A 24,915-nucleotide genomic window follows, 5' to 3' on the forward strand; every position below is an offset into this window, starting at 1 on the left:
AGCTAACATTACTCCTCAGTTTTTGTACAGTTTAATCACTAACGTAATTAATTAATGAGTCTTGCTGTGTGTTGCTGTGAGGATGCAGCAACCAGCAGAGACTTGCTGGGGTCGTTGGTTAGCCACTGTCCTGTTGATATAAGGTTTCAGTGCTGGTGGACGGATTCCGTTACCTTCAGACGGAGCCGGGCTAACTTAGCTGTTACCCCAGTGTTAGCATACATGACAGCGGTATCGATCTTCTCAGATAGACAAGAAATCGATGTTATACGCATTTTCTAAAATGTGCAGCTCTATTAATCAGGTGAGGGGAGCCAGGGTGGCTGTGCCCGGTGCTGACAGACTGTTGTGGATTACCTCCGACGAAGCCTAGGTGGGCGGACATGTTCAGGAGACCACAGAGTCAGACAGAAAAAGCCACAGAACAAAACAAGACACAAAAAATCAAATGTGCTTTTCTCTGAGGACGGAAGCGGGCGAGTGTCAACGCTGCCGTTTCCCACGTAGGCGCGTCCAGTCATTAAACAGCGGCGGTGAAAGCCACGTGAGGAGGAGGAGGAGGAGGAGGAAGGACGGAACAGCCTTTGGTCCAGCGTGAGATCACCACCTCTGTCAAAAATAGACCGGAGGACAGAGAGGGGTCTGGGGCGGCAGCGGCTGACAGACACTGGGTCAGTAGCTCTACCGAGGTTTTTATTTCACTCATCTTTTCTGTGATACTTCCACCTGTTTCATGTGCTGCAATTTGATGACACGCTTTACAGGCTGAGCGCTGAATCCCGCGCTGCTCTCTGTGACTTCAGGGGGCTTTTTAGTTCAGGAAGGATGAAAGAAATTGTTTGGACTGAGCTGTGAAATGTAAACAGGCTCTCCCTCTGACAGCACCCAGACATGGATGTGAAGGGCGATGTGGAAATGTTGGCCTCGGCCAAACAACAAAATGGAGATTTAAGGTAAGTATTAAATTCTGCCTTTCTCTAACGGACTTCAGTATAGGTGTCACCAGGTGTCTGTGTTATCCCGTTGAGAAAGAAGTGATGGAAATAGACTTTATATTTGACATCATGCTTTTTATCTCTTTGACTCTTCCAGTGAGAGCAAAGACAATGAAAAGAAGAAAGAACAGAGGATGCCCATGGTGGGCCCCATTGCTGTGGTAAGTCAGGACCAGGTGTTATTCTGCTTTGGAGGCAGTTAATCTAACTTTGCTTTTCACTTTCTCCAGTCTGATTCTTTTGAATGAGCTTGTGAAATGCAATTGAAATGCTATGTGTGTGCAATTGAAATGCTATGTGTGCTATGTGTGAGCAGGAAACAGGAAAAGCCATATTGATTGAAGTGTTTGTGAGAGTAGCTGGAGGTTAACAGGTAACAATTGACGTTAATAGGCAGTTTAAAGGAAGCAGTACAGCAAGGTGTGCGTGCGTGCGTGTGTCCAGGTTTGTGTGAGTGTGAGAGGTGAAAGGGGAAGCTGGTCGGGGGGGTGTGAGTGCGACACATCCGCCTGTTGTTTGGGTGGACTCCACCAGTCCCCTGCTGTGAGAATATAATAGCTCCTTAGGCCTGAAAGTTTTCTCCCCGCTCTGATTGCATAATTCCAGATTCTTCCACCCGGCAAAATCTCAGGAGCATCAACAACATTCAGACATTGATTTCTGCTGTTTTCTCTGTGATATCTCCACGCTCTCTCTTTTACATGGGTGTAGTTCAGGTTTGCAGACAGCAGGGACGTTGCATTGATCTGTATCGGGACAGTGATGGCCATGGTCAATGGGGTAGTGCTTCCCCTCATGTGTATAGTGTTTGGAGACATGACGGACAGCTTTATACAGGACTCCGTGGTGTCCCAAATGAACCAGAGCGATCCCAGTGAGTTTGCAGTTACAGACGGGCACAAGTAATTAACTGAAATAATTACTTCAGAAGCAATATTTTTCACACCTCTTGACAATGTCTTTTGTTTCCTCGTGTCTTAAGGTTTTGCCAACTCTACAGTAGTAGGCAGCACCTTACAAGATGACATGCAGCTGTAAGTTTCCACGATCGGCATGAAAAGGACAAACTGTCTTGTCTGGTGAAAATATCACAACATGTTGAATTTAAAGCTGATGGTTGTGTTTGTGCAGGAAACTTGAAAATAAAAATTCCAGCTTTCATTAGTCTGGACATAAAATTGCATCAATTATTGATTTCTTGCTACTTGAAGTGCTCATTGCCTTCGACTTCCACTTTAGCTCTCTTCTAGTCTGAGCAAATGAAGTTTTCCAGTCCTATGTGTCACAGTGCTTCTCTTCTTCCAGCTTTGCCATCTACTACTCCATCATGGGGGCCGCCGTGCTGGTGGCAGCCTACATGCAGGTGTCCTTCTGGACCCTGGCAGCCGGGCGGCAGGTCAAACGCATCCGCAAGTTGTTTTTCCACTGCATCATGCAGCAGGAAATCGGCTGGTTCGATGTCAACGAGACAGGAGAGCTCAACACACGCCTCACAGAGTGGGTAACAGAGAAAATCACACACTCTAGTTCAGGGGTGGGGATTTTTTTTCCAATCAACGGCCATTTCAATTGTTATATCATCCTTCAAGGGTCATTCTAAATTGATTGTATAACACTTATCTCGAATGCGATAGCTGGAACTACTTGTGTTTGGCGAGGCGTCTGGTGTCAGATGGTAGTGATGATGGTTTTCCAGGTTTGGGTCAGTCAGTCTTTGCCAAGTCTTTGCAAAAGTCTTGTTTGAAAAGAGCTGCTCTTGCTCTCAATGAGTTTGCACGTCAGGTTTTCCTTCATCTCTATGATTTATTCCAGAAAAAATGATACTTTGGAACAATTTTGCTAGCAGCTCCACAGCAGCAACACGGCTCTTATACACAAATTGTCCCTTTGAATGAGGTTTCAGCTTAGCTGTTAGCTTGCTCAATACAAAACTTGCCTGTATTGCAGTCTCTGTCAGAACGTAGTCTTGTTCAAGCTGCTAATTGGGCACCCAAATTCTGCTGAAGAGTGTAAACTACATCCAAGTGTATTTTTTCCTTGCAACCCATCCAGTTCAGCTTGTTTCAAGCTGCAATGATGCTCAAGGTTGGCCTTTTTCCATCACTGTGAGCGTTTCCCCACAGACACACTAGGTACACTGGCTACACTCAATGTAACTGCCATGTGTTGTGTTCAGGGATCACCCAGAAGGTCATATTAGTCTACTATTTTGTGTAATTTTCTTTTATTGCAGAAAAAAAGTAAACGCTGCTCATTTCAATGTGAGTGTAATACAGAGCTGTAGATGGTACTGAATAATTATCTTTGTTATCTTCGTGTTTGTCTTTGTTGCATTGTTTCTCTTTCTCAGGATTTTTTAAAATTATTGTATATTATAATCTTTCATTTAAAGATAAAACTTTGAAATCAGGATAAATAAAGTTACAGACTTTTCACAAAGTTGTTTTAGTTCTTTTTGTAATATATAAATGTACTCTGAGGTGGACAACGTGTTTACGTTTGCATGTGCAGTGATGTCTATAAGATCCAGGAGGGTATTGGTGACAAGGCGGGAATGCTGATCCAGGCTTACACCACCTTCATCACATCCTTCGTCATCGGCTTCATCAAAGGCTGGAAACTCACCCTCGTCATCCTGGCTGTGAGCCCTGTGCTGGGCATTTCAGCCGCTTTTTTCAGTAAGGTAAGCATCTCTCCGTAGTTTTTGTGTTGTTATTGTAAAGTTCACATTCTCTTTGTCCATCTTCCCTCACAGCCCTCTGCAGGTATCCATAATTTAAAACAATATTATGTCCTTCTCCTTGTCTGAATAGGTGCTGGCGTCTTTCACTAGTAAAGAGCAAACTGCATATGCCAAAGCTGGAGCTGTGGCAGAAGAGGTTCTCTCTGCTATCAGGACAGTGTTTGCCTTTAGTGGTCAGGAGAAAGAGATCAAGAGGTGCGTGCAGTGTGTTTTATATACATGTTAAAAGGAGTCCCTTTATTCTCAAATTATTATCAAGAGATTTTCAAACCAAAATAAGATTAATAGTAAATTACTGACATTTAATACCATAGTTGGGATGAATATAGTGTATAGTGTAGTTTCTAGGTGCTTTTTGTCACCTACCTGATATCTGACTATCAGTGCTGGAACATCCTAATCCCAAGCATTACCATACATTTCTAACACAGTTTTACTAACTTGATGTTATGACAGCAAATATGGTTATGTTCTATTCAGCGAAGCAAATCATCTGTGCAGGGCAAATAAATGAAAGTATAAAGAAATAGACCCCGAAAAACTGTAACCGGAGTAGACCCATAAAACCCATAGAATTAGATTAGTGTTTTCTACTGATGTGACATTTGTTGATGCCAAAAGGCTCTGTTGTCACTGTAATCTGAGTTATATTTAACCCTGACTTTGCTCTCCATTGTACTAACAATCATGATTGTGTGTGTGTGTGTGTGTGTGTGTGCGTGTGTGTTGCACCACAGATATAATAAGAACTTGGAGAATGCTAAGACAATGGGAATAAAGAAGGCGATCTCTTCTAACTTTGCCATGGGCTTCACCTTCCTGATGATCTACCTGTCCTATGCTCTGGCCTTCTGGTACGGGAGCACGCTCATCCTGAGTGGGGAGTACACCATTGGAACTGTGCTCACCGTGAGTAGACCAGTATAACAGACTCTGTAATTATTTTTTCCCTTTCGGCGTGAGGGAGACTCTGAAAAAGAGGGTTGGTGCTGCTTACACTAGTGTTGTGTGTGTGTGTGTGTGTGTGCGCGCATGTGTCTTAAGGTGTTCTTCGTTGTGCTTATTGGAGCGTTCACTGTGGGACAGACCTCTCCCAACATCCAGACGTTTGCCAGCGCCCGGGGAGCTGCACATAAAGTCTACAGCATTATTGATAATGTAAGGAATGTTACATTATTTCCCCAAAGCACACATGTCAAAAGACTTTTATTAATCTCTTTGCTGCTGGACAGTTGTCAGTTTGTATTACCCAACATGCACCTCTGTACCCAGGCCCTCTGGGAGGCGGCTTTGATTAAGCCGACAACTTAGTAATGAGATGTTGGATTTTGCTCTAATTGGAGCACCTGCTGCTTGAATGAAGATTGCTGGTCACTTGGTTGATATTGCACAGCTTTGACTCTCCCCTTCCTGAACATGTTGTGACTGTGTTTTGCGGTTAAAAAGTTGTGCCAATATTACACCACTATCACACATTACGGCGACTTCCTTGTCATGGAACTAACAGCAGTGGGATGCAAAGTGGTCCATATCAGAAACGGCGTAACCAGCTTGTTAAACTGGAACATTTCCAGGGTAATTCCAGCCAGAGGGCCTGGGCCTGTGTCCAGTTTACAGCGCGCCTGTTAGTGTTTCACTATGACAACACACTCAAATTAGTTTATAAGCACAGATACAGGATTCTGCATTCTACAAACCACTGGTTGGGTAGTACAGCTGTTTGCACATGAGCTCAAATGCTCAAATGCATGGCTCAAGCAAAAAAGACCACTTTCTTGACTCAATATCAGTGGACATCTTGCTCTTACCTTTTTTATTTTTTATCTCTATTTCATGTATTACTTTTTTGTTACGTCCCATTGTATGTCTCGCTTTTGTCTCTTATTCTGAGGCCCTTTGTGACGCCTGATCTGGAAAGGTGCTTCATAGATCAACTTTACTGTCTAGTCTTAATTACCAAAGGGTGAGGCCTCCAAGAGGGACATAAAACAGGTTCAATTCCTCAACAGCAAAGCAAGAAAGAGAATAGCGATTTGTGTGTTTAACCGCACAGCAAGAAGCAGCGAAAACACAAAGAGCTGTGGAAATAAACATTAGCCTGGTTAAATACACTCTCCCTAACCTGGAGGGCTGACCGGCTTCCTCCCATTGTCTGTTTGAGGTTATGATAAGAATCAGGTTCTTTATCCAGCTGTGGCCAAGCTACACACCAGAATGAAGCTTTTTGAGTTTTTTTGAAGTAAAAATGTTGTTCACTCTTGCCTCAACAGAAACCAAGCATTGACAGCTTTTCAGAGGCTGGTTTCAAGCCTGACTACATCAAGGGAGACATAGAGTTCAAGAACATCCACTTCAACTACCCCTCAAGGCCAGAAATCAAAGTATGTTCCCCCGGGTTCCCCCTGTTTGCTGAACTTTAAAAGAGAAAACAATCGACAGACATTACATTACTTCAAACTGTATATTGTGACTGTATATTACTCAAAACTGACGTTGTTATCATTTGTAGATTTTAGATAACTTGTCTCTGAAAGTGGCGAGTGGACAGACCATCGCTTTGGTGGGTAGCAGCGGCTGTGGCAAAAGCACCACGATCCAGCTGCTGCAGAGGTTCTATGATCCTCAGGAAGGATGTGTAAGTGATACTTCTGACCCACTTCATTCAAGGGATTAATTCAGTATTTGTTGATTTGTCTTAAAAGAGAACTCTACCGATTTTGCAACGCACCCGTCACGCTGTCACACTCATGATGGACAGTTTAAAAACAAAGTAACAGGACTGATGCAGCAGAACCAGAGATGTCGCCTTTTTATTCCATGCGTGTGTCTTCTTTGTCAAACCTGATGACTACATTACCCACAATGCAACCAGATGGCCAACCCTTCAGTCCCATATTCAGGCGTGTAATGCTAGTAGCTGCTGATGTAGCCTGTAGCCGCTAGCCACAAGCAGAGATGTGGCAGGTTTTTCCTGCTTTGGTATGATGCTTTACAGTAAATGGACACACTGGACAGTCAAATACAGCTTGATACTAGAATACACTGAAAGCAAGTTTACTGCCTCTTTTGACACAGAGCATTCTTTGGTAGCATTTATCTTTGTGAAAAAGTGATTCACGCTCTTTATAGTTCCAAAATCCACTTCGCTTCATTGCCGATCCTCGCAGGTATTGCACAGACAGAGAGTGGTGTCAACCTTCTCATCTAACTTTAGGCAAGAAAGGGAATGAATATAAAACTATTTACCCCCACCATCATTTTAACACAAAGGAGATGCTGTTACACATATGCTTGGCCGTGTTCAGGGTTAAATTAAGTGCTGTGACTGGCGCTCACCTTTTAGGTATGCATTGACGGTCACGACATCCGTTCTCTTAACATCCGTTACCTGAGAGAGATGATCGGAGTGGTGAGTCAGGAGCCCATCCTCTTTGCCACCACCATCACTGAGAACATCAGATATGGCCGGCCTGACGTGACGCAGGAAGAGATCGTACAGGCCACCAAGGAGGCTAACGCTTACGACTTCATTATGAACCTTCCCGACGTAAGACTGTACTTCTGACTCTCTGTCCTCTGTGCTCATCACAAGCTCCGTCTGCCACTTGCTAATATTGAGACTCTTATCATTGAGCAGAAGTTTGAGACGCTGGTTGGAGACCGAGGGACTCAGATGAGTGGAGGGCAGAAGCAGAGGATCGCGATTGCTCGAGCTCTGGTCCGCAACCCCAAAATCCTTCTGCTGGACGAAGCCACATCTGCACTTGATGCTGAGAGTGAGACCATTGTGCAGGCTGCACTCGACAAGGTAGACACCCACTTACACACACATGCCTGCCTCATTCAGGACACAGCTGTTACGCTTACTTTGCATTTAGTTATTAATGCTGACATTTAGAATATTTTGGTTTGCTATTTTACTATTTTAGTGGGAGTCATGAAGGTTGGTCCACGACTTTGGTCCAGACTGGACCAAACTATTGGTTGAACTATACACACATTCCTGGTCCCTAGAGGGTAAATCCTACTGACTTTGGTGATCCTCTGAGTTTCCCAGTAAATGTGTTGTGTCCAGTATTTTATTCGCAGAGCTAATGGCATCAATTAATTAGCTACTCTTTGCTAATTTGCTAAAATAAGGCGTGCGTGTTAGCATGCTGATTAGCGTTTAGTACAGTACAAGCTCATAGCGCTGCCACCATGGCCATAGACGTAGTGTTGTCACTAATATTAAAAATGCCAACTGCAAACATGTTGCATGTACCTAAATTAACATTTTAGCTCCTTCTTGTAAAGCAAAAACTCAGACGCATATCTTTGTGCGCAGGTCCGACTGGGTCGCACGACCATAGTTGTTGCCCACCGCCTCTCAACCATCAGAAACGCAGACGTCATTGCCGGCTTCCAGAAAGGTGAAATTGTAGAGCTGGGGACTCACACCCAGCTGATGGAAAAAAAGGGCGTCTACCATACTCTGGTCACCATGCAGGTAACATACACACACGTAGACATTTTGACACACTGTTTTTTTGGACTGGAACTTCATGTCTGTTTTGTCTTCCCGTCACTCCCTGCCGCAGACCTTTCAGAAAGTCGAGGGTGGGGAGGAGGCCGAATGTGAGCTGTCTGCAGGTGAGAAGAGCCCATTAGTCAAGACCTTCTCTCAGTCGTCTCTGCACAGGAGGAAGTCCACAAGAGGTTCCTCCTTCGCCGCCTCCGAGGGAGAAAAAGAGGACAAAGAGAAGTTCAAGCGTGACGAGGAGAAGACAGGAGAGGTGAGCTGTGGTGCGACATCTCCGGGGTTTGAGCCTCAGAAGTAAAACAGATCAGACAGGCTTTGTAAAAAATAGTTTTCTATTTTCCAATCTATGCAGGGTATCCACTGTTATACTGTATGGCCTCATAGTCCGACTCCACGCTTACCAGAAATCCTGTCATTAGATCCCTTTTTGATGTGTTTTTTTTTTTGTTGTTGTTGTCTGAGTTGCTTTTTCTTCTATTTATGTATTGCCTTGTGGGCCAGTTCAAGCACGGGTTGTGCACTGCATTCAGTTCCTTAGTCTCACTTACTGCTCTCTTCTTAAAGGAAAAAAAAAAAAAGGAACGAGGAGGAGTGACTCAGCTCTTTCTCTCTCTCTTCCTGCAGGATGACGACGCTCCCCCCGTGTCGTTCTTAAAAGTGATGCGTCTCAACAGTGCTGAGTGGCCGTACATCCTGGTGGGGACCATCTGCGCCATCATTAACGGAGCCATGCAGCCACTGTTTGCCGTCATCTTCTCCAAGATCATCACTGTAGGTTACTCATGGTATCTGTGTACCACAAAACTAATTTTAGTGCGTCATGTTAATTGCAGCAGTTATAAGATGTTGTGGAAATATTACAAATGAGGTGTTTTTCCTCATTCCTCTCAGGTGTTTATAGAGCCAGATCAAAATATCGTCAGGCAAAGAGCCACATTCTTCTCCCTCATGTTTGTTGCGATCGGCGGTGTATCCTTTATCACCATGTTTCTGCAGGTATGCATGGACACACACATACACATATGCATGTTGACTTCCTTGGTGTGTTCACTGCCCTCAAAGGAACAGTTTGATATTTTTGGAAATACAGTACTTTGATTTCTTGCACAGACTTAGGTGAGAAGATTGATACCTCTCTCATGCCTGTTCAATAAATGTGATGATATACAGCCTGCAGCAAGTGCTAGAAGCCAGTTAGCTTAGCTTAGCGCAAAGACTGGAAACAGGGGGAAACACTTTGCCTGGCGCTGCCCAAAGGTAACAAAATCTGCCTAACTGCATCTCTTAAGCTCACTAATTAACATTTGTACCTTGTTTGTGTAATCAGTTCAAAAAACAAAATGTAAATGAAGCTAACCAGCTTCAGGCTGTTGCTGTGTATTTACTGGACAGACAAAAGAGAGGTATCAAGTGAATTTCCCAAGATGTTGAACTATTTACTGTAACCATACTGTATATGTCTAAACCCAATGATTCATTTCAAGTGTCACCTGCGCACACACACACACACACACACACACACGCGCGCCTCATGCAACACTGTCCAGGTGTGCTCATGTCTTCTGTCTGTTAACTTTTTTAATCAGGGTTTCTGTTTTGGTAAATCTGGAGAGATTCTGACCCTGAAGCTGAGACTCAGGGCCTTTACGTCCATGATGAGACAGGTGGGTACATCAAACTATCAGTAAATTGTTGATAAAAGAAATGAGCTTTAAAGCAGGTGAAATTTAAGTTGAGAAAGTAACCACATATATAAACAAAGAAGATGCAAATATAAGACACATTCTTGTATTAAGGCAGATAGAAAAAATAAAAATATTAAGCAGATATAATGCCAATAATGCCAATAAAAGAAGAAACTCTTGCATTCAAAACAAATAAAAGTGCAAAATATATGGAAGTGCTTATAAAAAATACTAAAATGATGATTCTATAACAAGCACAATTAAAAGATGACTAAAGTTAAAATAAAACACCACAAAACAGTGGTATAAGGAGGAAAATGGAAAAGGAAGACATTGTTAAGTGTGGGCCATCTTGTAAAAGTGGGTTTCACGAAGGCATCTTAAAGCTACCTCTGTTGTCTTGTAGGACCTCGGCTGGTTTGACGAACCCAAAAACAGTGTTGGAGCGCTGACCACGAGACTGGCCACAGACGCTGCCCAAGTACAAGGGGTAAGTCACACACACACACACACACAGACAACAAACATAGCCATTTGGCAAAGACTACCTCAACGAATCATCAGCTGAAATCAGTGATCTTATTGTGTGCTCTAGGCCACAGGAGCACGTTTGGCCACGCTGATGCAGAACTTCGCCAACATGGGCACCAGTGTGGTCATAGCCTTTGTGTACGGCTGGGAGCTGACGCTGCTCATCCTGGCTGTGGTGCCCGTCATTGCAGTGGCCGGAGCCGCGGAGATGAAGCTGCTCACCGGGCATGCTGCCGAGGACAAGAAGGAGCTGGAGAAGGCTGGAAAGGTAGCCATTTTTCATGCCTCTTTAAGGACAACCACCGCTTGTTGAAACACTGACCTTTTGACATATGGTGGACATCATGTTTGTATGGCTTGTCTCTACAGATTGCTACAGAGGCCATCGAGAATATCCGTACTGTTGTTTCTCTCAACAGAGAACCCCAGTTTGAGTCTTTGTATCAGGAAAACCTCGAAGTGCCTTACAAGTACGACAAATGACATTAACCACAGATCCATCACGGGATATATAAACAAACAATGTAAATGTATTTATTAATGCCACCTGTCTCTCACTGTTTATCCAGGAACTCCAAGAAGAAGGCCCATGTGTATGGTTTTACCTTCTCCTTCTCCCAGGCCATGATCTACTTCGCTTACGCAGCCTGTTTCCGCTTTGGAGCTTGGCTCATTCAGGAAGGAAGGATGGAAGTTGAGGGGGTTTTCCTGTGAGTGAACAGACAGCGTGACCTTGTCTTATCCCTTAATCTTGTGATTAATAGCCAGGATTTTATGATTGAGAAGCTGTCCAACAGTTCACGTGCACTCATAGTGTACAGCAGGTTATGTAAGACCAAAGCACTCCTGCTGGGAGGACAGGCTGTTTATATGGCGTTTAATCATTACCCTGGCCTGAAGCAGGCGAACAGTCACTGTGAATGGGTGGGCTCCAAACCCAGAGTGCAGTCACACGAGACACCTGTACTGTCGCTGATCCAACAGACACGCACGTGTTTCAGGCTGCTAACGGGACTCAGGGTGTCATGCTGGGAGGAGCCATCGCCTTCATTTTTATTCTGCCTGTTACACAAAGGAAAGTCCAAAGTTCATGGCAACTTCGGCTTCTCAAGGGACAAACAACTGTAAAACATAGAAATGTTAACTTCAGCCTCTTTGAACACTTGACTCTCTAACGTGGGCTTGACCTCTATCTCTCAGTGTGATTTCAGCCGTTCTGTATGGTGCCATGGCTGTCGGAGAGGCCAACTCCTTCGCTCCAAACTATGCTAAGGCCAAACTGTCAGCTGCCCACATCATGATGCTAATCAGCAGAGAGTCCGCCATTGATAATCTGTCACAGGAGGGAGAGTCACCGGTACATAATGAAAACCCCACACACCAGACCCAATGCCTGTAATGCAGGTTTCTGCCCGCATGCTAACATATCACTCTTCTCTCCCATCCCTTAAAACTCCAGGAGAAATTCGACGGCAACGTGTGCTTCGATGATGTAAAGTTTAACTACCCTTCACGCCCTGATGTGCCCATCCTCCAAGGGCTGAACCTGAAGGTGAAAAAGGGAGAGACTCTGGCCTTGGTGGGGAGCAGTGGCTGCGGCAAGAGCACCACCATCCAGCTGCTGGAGAGGTTCTACGACCCCAGACACGGGAGAGTGGTGAGGAGACGAATACACACCCACGCTCTGTGTAATTTGCTGCAGAGCACCGATGCCTCTTCACCTACTGTCAGTTAGCTAATGGTTAGCTAGCCAGCGTGTTTATGGCTGCTTTACAGCGCTGCGGCGACGATACAGGGACCCAGAAGACAGCATGAGGTCTGTGTAGCATGTGTGTTTTTATCTTTACTGCACCAACAATGTAATGTTATCTCGATGGGCGTTGTGCTGACAGTTCTGGCACTGAAGAAGGAAAAAAATAGTATTTATTGCTATCTCCTGGTCTCTCATGCTATCACAAGGCCACTACTTTAAAGCCCCTCTTCAGCTGATCTTCTGGTAGTGCAAGCATCTTGTTTTAGCCCATATTTTCTTTTCTGAATCACCATCAGCTGTGATTTGGTGATGAATTACATTTTTTTGGTTCACACTCACTACTTCGGCCAGAGCAGGTGTGAAAAAGCCCTAAAAACCCATGATGCCCTACCTCCTCAGTGGTACCGACTGTAAACAGATAAAGTTAGCATCTAGCCTAGAGCCTGCGGAGTTGGTAGAGACCAAAAAAAAAAAATTAGCTATTGCAGATTCCAGACGTCAAGCCCCACCACTCACTCTGCAGTCATTTCTGCTACCATTTTCTCCATCAGGAGCTGGACGGTATAAATATAAAACAGCTGAACATCCACTGGTTGAGATCCCAGATAGGCATCGTGTCCCAGGAGCCCGTGCTGTTCGACTGCACCTTGGCCGAAAACATCGCTTATGGAGACAACACCCGCACTGCGAGCACTGGGGAGGTAGAGGCAGCAGCTCAAGCGGCCAACATTCACAGCTTCATCGAAAACCTGCCACAGGTAACCGTTGTGATGTGTCAGCAATGCTCTCTTCTCAGTCATGACAAAGCCGAGAATAAAAAGGCGTGAATTTTTTTTTTATATCCAGCAGTTATCTTTACAGCATCTCACGGTCCTTACAACTTACAAATTACAATAAAACATATCAGCCCGCATATTCTCGGGCTGATATGTTTTATATGTGTGTTACTTCAGAGGAAGTGTCCCTGTCTGGATAACACGCTGACTAACAGCATTTCTTTTATTTACATTTTATTTTACATGTCCATAATTTCTTAATAATTTCCTGGAATTAAAAATTTAGTTTGCCAGTAATGGCAAGTGAAATAATGCAGTCAGTGATCAGTGGTACATTTCTAATTAATGAATTCCAATTAATTACTTATGTAGCCTACAGAGTATTTTAGTGAGTGCACAGCAGTTCAGCTGAACAGGTGTAACATAGTCAATAATGGATGAATATTTTACTTGGAATCAATTGCAGCTGTTCCTCTAAAAAAATCTCAGTCAACAACTGCATAAAGACTCAACTAGATAAATCCTGACTAAAAGAATATATTTTCAGTAGAATTAGCACCAATTACATTGTGCTTTCCAGGAAACTTAATAAGAAATTAGCAAGAAATTATTGACCCATAAAATAAAGTGGTACCAGACCAGTTCAGAGAGAGGTATGTGGATTTCAGGTTGCTTCTGTCTTCATTTTGAAGATACATTAACAATATTATGTTCCCCCACCATCTCTCTCTCTCTCTCTCTCTCTCTGTATGAGCAGAAGTATGACACTCAGGCAGGCGATAAGGGAACACAGCTGTCAGGTGGCCAGAAGCAGCGTATTGCCATAGCAAGAGCCATCCTCCGCAACCCCAAAGTGTTGCTCCTGGACGAGGCCACCTCCGCACTGGACACTGAGAGTGAGAAGGTAAGCGTTTAGTCTCTTCCTCTGCTCGCAAGTCACCAGAGGCCAGATGTGCCGAATAAATCCATCCCACAATGATGCGACGCCTGTGGGTTGTTGACAGCGACGAGTGCAAAAAAGCTGTCAAAGCAGAATTCTGAATGCACCGAGTAGAAAATGAGTCAAGCATTTATTTCACCTGCAAGGTCGTCATTGACAGGAGGTGTTTAAGAGGCCACTTGAGGGTTAAATTAGATCACTTTATGTGGTTGTAAGAGAGGAGTCGTAAACCAGATTGCTGTTCTGAATGGTAATTTACAGAATGACTTAAGGTCAAGTTTCAAATGTTTCCTCTATTAAATAATAGAAATGACTGTCCTCCCATCCTAATCAACCAGCACCGAAAGCAAAATCTAAGACATAAAAACTTATACAATGATACCAGAAGAAATATTCCACACACAATAAAAACAGTTGAAAGAATAGCTCATCATCAAAATGAATTCAACATGCATCATCAGACCCGTGAGTATGAAACAGGAAAGCGAGTCTGAGCAGGTAGACATGTACATGTCAATTGAGTAAGTGGATCTGAAAACCAAAGATTCCCCAAATTCTGTTCTGTGATGTTCCTGGTCTTTCCAGGTGGTGCAGGAGGCGTTGGACCAGGCCAGGAAGGGCAGGACGTGCATCATTGTGGCCCACCGTCTGTCCACCATCCAAAACGCCGACCGCATCGCTGTCTTCCAGGGAGGAGTGGTGGTCGAACAGGGGACACATCAGCAGCTGCTGGCCATGAAGGGAGTCTACCACATGCTGGTCACCAAGCAGATGGGCAACAGCAGCGATTGAGAGGACACAGGGAGCAGTACCACACCCGATGTTTTTGATGTTTGTCTTTCCAGAGGGAATGATTTTACACTTGTGCCTTTTACCATCAGCTTGCTGCTTCACATTCAGATAGACTCGACAGCTTCAGTGGAACAGTTTGGGTCTGAATGTGTTTTCAGTCAAAACTACTACTGTTCAATAGTTGTTATTGTCATGGGCCTTTTTCAAAAAAGATATTTTGCATTGTGACCATAGAACAAGCATGAGTGTAAATAATAAAACGAATGAGTGAATTCCATTTAGCTGCTCCAGTTTCAGGGTGCTGGTGTTTTGCACGATGGCCCACTGTCACAGCCTACTGGGACACTTGAATGTTATTAGTAAGACTTCTGATTTCCCTGCTATGATAAGTCAAAATGTTGGCTGTGAAAAAGGCCCACTGTATTGTGTCCCATGTTTTCTTTCTTCTCCTTGTTCGAAAAGGTCCATTCACGTTTGGTGCCACCTTCTGTTAACTGCAAAACACTTCTGACAAATGTCCTTTGAAAAAACACTGGATTTATGTATGGCAGTGCCTCTAACACTGGGATCATCATCACAAAGAAGTTCTACAGTACACGTATTTAGGAAATTCTTTGATAATTTATTGTAATCATACAGCTTCTGTTTTCTACTGTTTGAGTTCACAACTGAGCAAGTGCCTGAACTGTTTAACCCAGGAAAATATTGTATACACAGGACTGTGCACATTTCAATTTTCAGTCACGCACTAGAAATACTGTTTTGTTTCTACAAATGCACAAAATTACTAACTTTTGTGGAGAATATGCTTGTATGTAACTATTAAAGTTTTATATTCAATTACTGAACCATCACCCCATTTTATTCATTTAACTGGACAAAACTGAAACTCAAGCAGATGAAGTCAACTAATATCAACTTTAATACATTTCCCAAATTACATACATCTTTTTGATGATGTGGATGTTCAGAGTTAGAGAAATATTGAGCTATTTTTTCATTTGGATATATAAAGAAGTGCAATCTTGCTCATATTTAGCCATCCATAAAAGTTTAGTCAACAATCACACGCAGATATAAAGATTAGTGTAAGGCTTTAAATGCAGTTTAAAAAAATCACATTTATTAACTTTTTAACTTCTATACAGAACAGTGACCAAGTTAGTCATGTTTTGGTTGAAAGAACAATGCAACAATCTGCAAAACAACGGTTTCACTGATGTGCAGGAGTAATACAGACCAATGTGCACTACTTTAATAGATAAGAAGACAACCCTTAGTTTTCAAAAGGCTGCGCTTGTACATATTTTTAACATTTTTCAGAAAATCTTTAATAGGTCCAGATTTGATGGTGACAAACGACAGGTAGTCATTTGACCTCAACACAATGTTTACTCCCGTGAACTAACGCAGAAAGTCACACAGCAATGTCAGGAATGATAACAGCAAAAATCAATGGCTGCAGCAGCGTTGCCACCACAGCTGATTAAAGAACAGGATCACAATTTCTCAAGGCTGTCTTAGAACAATATAGATGCCCATTTGAACACTGAAAGCGTTTTTGCGTTGTGCATGCCTCATGTTCATACTGGCATGATTTAGTGGCATCTAGTTGTGAGGTTGGAGATTTCAACCAACTGAATACCCCTTAACTTTCATTAATGTAGGAGAACCTATGGTGGCAGCAAAATTGCCAGTGTTTGGTTTGTCCTTTCTGGGCTACTGTAGATATATTGCAGTGCAAAATGGTGGACTAAGGGGAAGATATATTCTCCCAATAGATGCCCCTAAATCTGACACACTGGACCTTTGTGAACAAAAAATGTGAACCTATCCTTTAACTGTGTGTGGCTGTTTAAACTGAGGTGATTTCATGAACTATTTTTAATGCCAAACATCATCAGTTGGAACATTCACCACCCCTTGAGAATGCCAATTACCACTGGGAGGCAGTATCACAGCAGAAAAATAAAAAGAACTTCCATTTCCTCTTCTTGTTGAGTACAATTTAGACCATGTAAGTCACAAGTCAAAACCACCAACAAGAATATACTGTATTTATTAATTACTTATGAATTTTAGTTACAGTCCAACTTTAAAGGCTGAGTAATGTTGCATATTTCTGTAAATTTTCATAGGGAGACTGATGCAAAACATAAAACAAGGCAAATCTGTCTGCATTAAATTTTATAAAAGTTATTTCTATGGGTTTAATTTGAATGCCTACTATTGTAACAGAAAACTCTAAGGCCACAACAGTCAAAACAGCTTGTTATTTACTACAATTCTCCACCTCTCACTTAAAAAAAAAAAAAAAAAATTAAGAAGGTCTTGAGCCTTGGCATCAGGTTAGCTTAAATGTGAATTAATACTGTCAGCGTCTAAATTAAACACTCTTAAGAAAATATATTATAGAATCATGAAAATCAGAGAATCAGGAAAAATATTTACAATCAAAAGAACAATTTATGCTAAGAAAAACCTTAGGAAGGAAACAGTTATTTTTTAATAGCAAAACCAGTGGATGTCTCTTAGCAGCACTGATTCTGTCTATTTGCATTGAACTGTGCTGAGAACAAATATTACTGTCGCTAGCTGTCGGCTGTTCACTGAGGTGTGTAAAATGTTTGTGCATTGACGTTCAAACAAGTGCTGTACGGTAAAAGGCAAATGTGTCACTTAGCCCGTGCTTAGCTACTGTCTGTCTGTTAGTGTGAGTGAGCACCTATAGCTGAGATGTGGTGGCCAGGTGGAGCATCTCATGCAGGGAGTTAAAGAAGTTGTTGAACAGTGATGCAGCATCTGTCTGACGGCAAGATTTCCACGCTGAGACGGAGGCCACAATCCTGGAGGGAAAAAAGACGTGAGGATGTGATAACAGCTGCTGAACGTGCAGGAAAGGTCTTAAGGCAAGACGCTGCAGGTGAATGCGATAAAAATCCTAACTAATAGTTGTGTGTCATCATGACATTTCTATTACATAACTATTTTTTGTATAATAAGTTTGAAATTCTAGGTTTAAATATGCAAATGATGATGTATTACCTAATTAAATAGGCTGCCTGAGGATCTGAGGCTAGCAGAATCACCTTTTAAGTAAATTCTCAAAACTTGTCTTCCTCTTCTTAATGCTACCACCACTCTGTTTTTTTTCCATGTCTTATCTGTGTTACTGTGATTGGCATTGTTGTTCTTATCTTTATTGATGGGTTTTTTATTCCCTTTTATTTGCCTCCGTTCTGAAATGTTCTAACCCTGTTTGACCTTCATTTTGATCTCCCCTTGGCTGTAAAATTTTGTGGCAATTATTCAAGTTAAGTTCAAACACGGCATGCAGAAATCATGACAGTTGGAGCAAAAGATTAACAGGTGAAGAAGCGGGATAATGAAAGCACGCTTATGTCTCGCCTGCCCACCTGTCATCTCTGATGTGGTAGAAAAAGCCATAGCCATGGGGCACCATGGGAGCCACAGCCCCCAGAACTGTGGTGTAACCCACCAGACTGGACGACAGCACAAAGTTACCACCACCACCACTGCAGACACAAACACAGCTCATTTACAGGCAGACAGAAAGAAGATCTGTGCAGAAATATCTGTGCTGCAGTTCAAACTGACTGTAAATAAAGGAAAGTACAATTGGAAATATAAAACCATTAATAACACATATAAATAAAAGCACAAATACAGCAAAAACGTGTCACCGATCTGAAGCGCACACATGAGGAAGCCAACAACTAAAACGTTTTAAAGCTGAATTAGGAAATGTAAGGATTAAAAATAAAAATGCCAACATTTATGTGCTCTAGTTTAAGTTTGCATCTCACCCAGCATGCACACCTCTATGGACATCTGCAGCTGTGATAAACCAATACGGGCCTGCTGATACATGCCTTGTTATCATAGATCTCTTTCACCACAGACATTTTCATGTGTCATTGCAGGACAAGGCCAGGTGAACTGAATTATATTTTCGTAAACTAGTTCCAGTTGTTCATGTTGGCCCAACGAAATGGCTTCCTGGGACATCGTTAATGTTATTAGTTACACTTGTGCTGTTGTGAAAAAGGGAAAACATGGATTTTGGAGGCAGGACATAGTGAAGAAAGGGCTTTTATATTTTAAAGCCCCATCAGTTGGGGAAAGAAAAGTAGCTTAACAAAACATAGCATGTGAGTGTATTATTGGATATGATTTTCATGTACAACTACAGGTACACAACAATCAACAACCAGCGCAGACACATGGTTTCAAAGAAATACATTAGCTGTACCTCCTTGCATAGAGGGGATCCATGAAGAGTTCTGGAATGGGACGTCCCTCCTCTCTCGCAATAAGATACAGACCAAGAAGATGCCTGTCAAAACCTGCACACAATGTCACATGAATGTAACATGAATTAATATCAGAGACTTCAAATGGCCTCTTGAAAGGTGCTCTGCGTTTTCTTGTAACAAAAACTATGTTAATATTCACCAAACTGTATTATGTATTTCCTTAAGGTTAAAAATTGTGTTGAATGTTTTAAAGCGTATATCGTTTAGGTGCATGCTTGCTTGCTGGCAGTCTATTTCTTCACTGGCTTTGATGGTACATTGTTACATTTGCTGGTAAGTCACCACTACAAACTGCAACTCTGATTAGCAGAAATGACATGAACCGATAGCAGGACGTGAATCATGCCATTTGTGTGCTCATGTACGTTCACTGCCTATGATACAAAAAAAAACTGGGACACACAAGTTGCTCCATATCCCTACTAGAGGTCAAAAACCTTTAAAGATACTCTTTCACTGATGATTCTTTGTTTTTTCCTGACATGAGGGACAATGTACAGTAACTACTTAGTTAGTTTATATCTTTTGTGAATCCAATTAGCTTCTTAGTGTGCCAGTTCATTTTTAAATTTTTCCACTTGGTCTACCTCTTGTTGTCATGGTATATCATGTTTGTCTAAATTGTAATCACTATTTGCGTCCAGTTAAACTGGAAGCAATTACTGACCATAAAAATAATTTCAACGCTTAGAAAGAGTGGTTTAACTATTGAACAGTGGTATGAAAATATAAAATGATGTATTACATAGAGTGAACTAGAGTGAGTAGAGTAGAGTGAACTAACCTCTTCCTTCCTTGGCTTCAGCCATCAGTTTGTTGTGCTTTTGGAAGGCCAGCAGCATGGCTTTCCTCCTCGTCTTAACCTGGCAGAAAAATCTTTTATTAATCCTGTCATTGTCAAAAACTGCTTCCACCTCCTTCGTCTGAGAGACTTTGCCACAGTGCAGGGTTGCAGACACACACACTCACATTGCACACAGGATCCATCATAGTTCTACACCAGTTCACAGCCTCCGTGGTGCAGGGTCGCATAGTCTCCGTCCTGCCATGGTAGAACTTTCGAGTCATTGCTGTCTCATAGCAACTTCCTGGCCTGAGACGGGTAAGAAGAAACATTCAGGGTCATTCACATCTTGGACTTCACATGCCAGTTTTGTGTGGTCAAATGCACGAGTCCATACCTTTTGTGCAATCTGAAGTAGGCTAACTGCATTGCAAGTTGAACAAAGGTGTCAGGGTGCAGCTTCTTCTGTTTAATGGCTGCTTTTCCAAATGCTGTGAAGGCGTAGCACAGAATGTGAAGGTCCTGGGTCTGTGAATACAGCGACAGAGTGAACAGTCACAGCTGTGACTAGGGACAAGTCATTTGGCATCTGGCTTTTTTCTAGTACAGTTTGGTGTTTATTATTGCCTCACCGACTCCAAGTATTGCTGTTTGGCGTTCCTGATGTCACATCGAACTTTATTGTCCACAGTAAACACCAGCTCCTCAGGAGGAAGTATGGGTCTGACTGCATTTGAGCCCTGAAAAGCAAAGACATCAATGAGTGAAAAGTGGACTGATACATTAAAAAGTAAACTCATTAGCGAGAACTATTTCAATGTAACGTACAGAACAAAGTAATATTTACCTTCCATTTGCCTTCTGTAGCTTTAATTTGCTGGTCCAGATACCAGCACATGGTCACTAGTACCATAGCGTCATATGGTGCATGCTGCAAAACAATTTGATTGAATTTGTTATTTAAGAAATATGTTAAGAAATATTTTTTAAGCTTTTAAACAGTAGAATTACTTGCTTTCATTCAGGAACTGCCAAGGCACCAAGATGAGCAACAACATTGCACACATATACAAACTCACATCACAATTAGATCCAAAAGTGCCATCTGAGTACACGATTGAATTGTACGATTTGTCACCCCAGCGGATGGTGGGGTTGCCTGTAAGGGATTCCAGGGTCATCTGTGTTCAGAATTGCAAAGCCATAATCAGACACACAATTTTTTTAAACCAGTCAGTAACAGTAAGTCATGCTTTGTGTGGCCCGTACATTCGTGTAGTTCTCTGGAGTGGAGTAGGGTTTCGTTTCATCCAGAGATATGACGAACAGGCTGCTCTGAATGGTCTCCAGGATGGTTTTATTGTGTGGATCAATGTTTATTAGATGCTCCCTGGCCTGCAGAGACAGTAAACAGATAAATGCTGACAGTACTGATCTTCAAGTATGCTTCTGTAATATGAGAATGTTTTCACAAATGTAACCCCAAATATTTTCTTTTAATTGGTCCAAAAACAAAACATCAACGACTTTACAGATGCAACAATGATCCATAACAGTAATCCACAATCCATTAGTCTATTTTGGATCTTATGCACAGAGATGAAAACCAAAGTCTCCAAACATGAGCACCCCTACCTTTGCCCAATGAGTCCTCTCCTCTGAGGTGAGAGCACTCACTCCATCTCCCTCTGGCTCTCCCTCACAGCGCTCTCTCACATAGCTCAGCTGCCTATACAGATCAACACACACACGAAATAAAACCTGGGTTCTTTCCATAAAGCCCATTATTATAGGGTTTCTGAAGGGTTCACAAAGTTAAATTTAAGATTTGTTAATGCCTTTAATACCACATAAAATGCAATGCATTTAAAACCTGTTTCACAATCAGACCGGCTAAAGTATGATGGGAAACCAGTCAAGACAATATGGCCTAGAATTATTTATTCATTTAAGACTTCCATAAATGAAATCTAAGACCCTCTAATGCATTTTGAGCAAAATGAACTCAATACTTTCTAATACTTTTCAAAACCAGCAGATACCCTGCATTATTGTGGGACTGTAAATTTGGCAAACTACACATGGAAACATGAATTGCAGCACCAACCACGGCCCTAATGTTGTTTGTGTTTATTCATAAAATAAAAATAAGTAGATGTGTGTGTAATCCAAATTATGAATTAATCAAAAGCCAAAGGTTTTTTCTTTTCTTCTTCTTCTCTTCAACTGAGTAATTTGATTAAATTATCTTCTTGTGTCTCTTGCATCCCCATTTGGTGGAGCTTAAATGCAGGGAAGAGAGGCAAAGAGCCATGTTACCCAACTTGAGCAGACCGCTTGCTTGCTCCCTAAAGATAGTTTAATAGTGCCCTCTTTGGGCTGATTAGTGAAATGCTAAATATCTAATAGCATTCCATTATTAAAAGTTCAGTGAGCAGTATCAGCAGTTCGTTCACAGCCCCAAATGTTCTCTTTGGTACTAGGTTTCATATTTGGATTTTATTCTTGAGTGGTGTGTGTATTTCATTACCTGAATAGTTCTGGTGGAGTGAGGATTTGTCCATCAAAGAGGGCATCAAATGTGAAGATCCTTCCACGGCAAATGACCACCAAATGGGAGGGGCAAGGGCCCTCGAGCTCTGTCATTCAGTACGACATACACGTTACACAACAGTGATATGTAAACTGAGAAAATGGGCTAAAGGTATACAGTTGCGTTTGAAGGTTAGGGATAAGAGCTGCGATTATTCTACCTGTTTTAAAGTAGTTATGAAGAGTGTCCTTATTTACTCCAGGCACTTTGCAGGTGCAGAACAGCATTCTGAACTGGTCCATATCTAATGCTGTTTTGCCAGCTTTCTGAGGAGCCAGCCTTTCCCTAAAACAGGCAAGATGAAGAAAAAGAGATTTCATATATATGTGACTTTGTGTAAAAAGAAGAGAAAAGTCTGCTTGACACACCACAAAAACACAGCTGGTAAGAATGTGTATGAGCCCGTCTTACGTGCGGATCAGGTTCCAGTACTGTAATGTATGCCATGTGACAACACTGGCCCTCTGCAGAGAAGTTCCCTCTGCAGGCGGCCAGTAATGCTCCAGGTAGGGTGCTGGGCCGCCAAAGTTCACATTCAGCTGTGAGGGGATGCGGCTCTCAAGATATGCAGTGTCTAACCACCATTCTTCCAGCTGGGGAATTAAAAAAACAGTCAACGAAGTAAAACATCCATGAGTTAAAGAGGACATCTGTAACATCAAAAAAGATACATTTGCAGCTCAACTACACACCCAGTTCTTCTTTGTCTTGGCTCTCTGCAGCAGTTTCTGGTGCAGCTCTCTGCCAACACCCTCTTGAAATTTCCTCACAGTGTCCACTGTAGCCTCAAACTCTTTCTCAGATGCAAAAGGACGAACTTATGGACAACATCACAATGTTAAATTAGTTAGTGTCAAGTAAAAACACCAGCTTCTGTTCATTGTCAAAATTAAGCATCTTCTGCTGTAACGACTGTGGATTTAATTCAGCTCACACAAATGTACAAAATACTTCCACGTGTCTTGTTTTAATATTCAGAATTAAAGACATCCTGAATTTGACACGTGGTTAACAGATTACAGCTTTTCCAAAACTTAGAGGATATTATTTTGTTCAGATACACTCATTTTCAGGGCAAGTTATTCGAGGTCAGTGAGAACATGTTTATTGTCTTGTCCAAAGATAAGGGTCTCAATGGCTAACTCACCGAATAATATATAAAGACAAACAGCAGTTGCAGCAGTGAGCAGATAAGGCCACACTGAATTTTCTTAATCACTTACAGTATTAAAGTAAATGTTAAAAGTTTGCATTGTAAATATAAAACCTGAAATTGAGTAACTCTTGACACAGCAAGATGTATAAAGCTACCTTCCTACCTGCATCCAGGTACTTAGAAAGGCTTATCTCCAGCGACGGGACAGGCAGGGGCGGCAGGCTGCTTTGGTACTGAAAGGTCCGCTCTGGCAGAGACTCTGACAAATGATTAGCCATTTCTTATGCCTGTAATACAAAGAAATTTCAAATGGACATGAAGCTAAGGCTGATATTGCCTTGGATCGCTGGTATGACAAGTACAAGTGGATCCACAACTAATACAATTACAAAACAAATATCTATAGTAGTCAAGAACCAAAAATCAGCCAGTTGAAAGTTATATGAAACTATTTACTCTGAAGAATGAGACTAACATCCCTTTAAAAATAAATAAATAACATTTTCGGACATATTATAGTCCCATCAAAAATGTTTAGACTATGTTTAGACTGCCACACTTTCAGTGTGTGTTACCTAAGAGGGGGTTCATCTGCATTTTGCATCGTGCAATCCTGTATTAATGACTACAAAACCGAACCTTGAAATATTTGTTAGTGGTAGCTCTACTACGCAGTTCACACAGTCAAAGATCACTGAATCGACATAAATACTAAACCCAATCTCCTTCCACTGAGGTTCTCTCACAGGTTGCTGTCATTGTATATAATGTAACTTGGCTTTCAGCTCCCAATTCCACAGAAACACTACGTAAAAATACAGACTACTAACCTGCTAACTGAAAGCTCTCCGAAAAATAAGACTTTTTGGTCGTTCGTTGATTCAAACAGACCTCAAGATTTCTAGTAAGCTAGCTAACGGTTGTAAGTTAGCCGATATTAAGCTTACGTTGCTGTGCACTGGCTGTGTCCTGCGGTGCTAAATTAACGCTGCGTCAAAAATGTTAAAGCTGAAAGTTAAACTTCATTTAAAAACTTCCTAGCTTTCAAACACAACGTCTCTGTCGGCTCACCTTCTTTAGGATATGTTGACGCTGACTCAATGCATCCACGCACAGAAGAAATATTAGCTGGACGGTGATGTGGTTCAGTGTTTTGTTGTCGTCCGCTCTTCACCTTTACCCTACTGAACAAATGCCCCACTGCCAGCCCGGAAGACATTAATGCGCATGCTCGTTACACTTGACCTACATTTTTATCAGTGAGGCATTGATAGTGAATCGGTATGCTTCAGAGAGGTGACTTGATTT

General features: G+C 42.1%; 2 protein-coding genes across 6 annotated transcripts; one reads left to right on the top strand and one right to left on the bottom strand.

The window, feature by feature from the left end:
- Positions 1-570: 570 nt before the first annotated feature.
- abcb4 (ATP-binding cassette, sub-family B (MDR/TAP), member 4) lies at positions 571-15,577 on the top strand. 2 transcript variants are annotated; one of them, XM_041942552.1, is made up of 28 exons: positions 571-671; positions 883-953; positions 1,093-1,156; positions 1,707-1,869; positions 1,978-2,029; positions 2,301-2,492; positions 3,507-3,678; positions 3,809-3,933; positions 4,476-4,647; positions 4,783-4,896; positions 6,009-6,119; positions 6,248-6,373; positions 7,082-7,285; positions 7,376-7,546; positions 8,066-8,227; positions 8,319-8,513; positions 8,885-9,031; positions 9,152-9,256; positions 9,847-9,924; positions 10,352-10,435; positions 10,541-10,744; positions 10,846-10,946; positions 11,046-11,186; positions 11,677-11,833; positions 11,936-12,133; positions 12,781-12,987; positions 13,763-13,909; positions 14,531-15,577. In XM_041942552.1, exons 2-28 carry the CDS (start codon positions 892-894, stop codon positions 14,735-14,737), a joined length of 3,861 nt encoding a protein of 1,286 aa, XP_041798486.1. In that variant the 5' UTR covers positions 571-671; positions 883-891; the 3' UTR covers positions 14,738-15,577. The 2 variants fall into 2 exon arrangements, 1 of the variants encoding a protein (XP_041798486.1); XR_006007040.1 differs by lacking the exons at positions 8,319-8,513; positions 8,885-9,031; positions 9,152-9,256; ... (8 more) ...; positions 13,763-13,909; positions 14,531-15,577 and adding an exon at positions 7,668-7,755 and having other exon boundaries at positions 8,066-8,165.
- On the bottom strand, positions 15,381-24,797 carry crot (carnitine O-octanoyltransferase). Of its 4 annotated transcripts, none has more exons than XM_041942553.1 (17): positions 24,679-24,797; positions 23,771-23,894; positions 23,144-23,268; positions 22,863-23,044; positions 22,612-22,736; positions 22,389-22,497; positions 21,494-21,587; positions 21,128-21,253; positions 20,938-21,039; positions 20,706-20,789; positions 20,491-20,598; positions 20,256-20,386; positions 20,044-20,167; positions 19,859-19,937; positions 19,011-19,115; positions 18,154-18,273; positions 15,382-17,583 (listed from the first exon to the last, which is right to left on the bottom strand). In XM_041942553.1, the coding sequence occupies exons 2-17, from the start codon at positions 23,883-23,885 to the stop codon at positions 17,432-17,434; spliced, it is 1,881 nt and encodes a 626-aa protein (XP_041798487.1). In that variant the 5' UTR covers positions 23,886-23,894; positions 24,679-24,797; the 3' UTR covers positions 15,382-17,431. The 4 variants fall into 4 exon arrangements, with proteins under 4 accessions (XP_041798490.1, XP_041798489.1, XP_041798487.1 ...); XM_041942554.1 differs by having other exon boundaries at positions 15,383-17,583; positions 19,011-19,104; XM_041942556.1 differs by lacking the exon at positions 18,154-18,273 and having other exon boundaries at positions 15,381-17,583; positions 19,011-19,104.
- Positions 24,798-24,915: the final 118 nt, after the last annotated feature.

The sequence above is a fragment of the Chelmon rostratus genome, chromosome 8 (assembly GCF_017976325.1).
Source record: "Chelmon rostratus isolate fCheRos1 chromosome 8, fCheRos1.pri, whole genome shotgun sequence".
In the NCBI taxonomy this organism is placed as follows: Eukaryota; Metazoa; Chordata; class Actinopteri; order Chaetodontiformes; family Chaetodontidae; genus Chelmon; species Chelmon rostratus.

What these genes read in the sequence shown, in the direction of transcription:
- crot (XM_041942553.1), bottom strand. Translation starts at nt 23,885, where the DNA reads ATGGCTAATCATTTGTCAGAGTCTCTGCCAGAGCGGACCTTTCAGTAC. An exon ending in ACTCCACCAGAACTATTCAG is followed by an intron (nt 21,588 to 22,388) that starts GTAATGAAATAC and finishes TGATCTGTATAG; the next exon opens with GCAGCTGAGCTATGTGAGAG. An exon ending in AACAGCAATACTTGGAGTCG is followed by an intron (nt 20,387 to 20,490) that starts GTGAGGCAATAA and finishes CTGTATTCACAG; the next exon opens with ACCCAGGACCTTCACATTCT.
- abcb4 (XM_041942552.1), top strand. Translation starts at nt 892, where the DNA reads ATGGATGTGAAGGGCGATGTGGAAATGTTGGCCTCGGCCAAACAACAA. An exon ending in CAGCCGCTTTTTTCAGTAAG is followed by an intron (nt 3,679 to 3,808) that starts GTAAGCATCTCT and finishes TTGTCTGAATAG; the next exon opens with GTGCTGGCGTCTTTCACTAG. An exon ending in TCATTATGAACCTTCCCGAC is followed by an intron (nt 7,286 to 7,375) that starts GTAAGACTGTAC and finishes ATCATTGAGCAG; the next exon opens with AAGTTTGAGACGCTGGTTGG.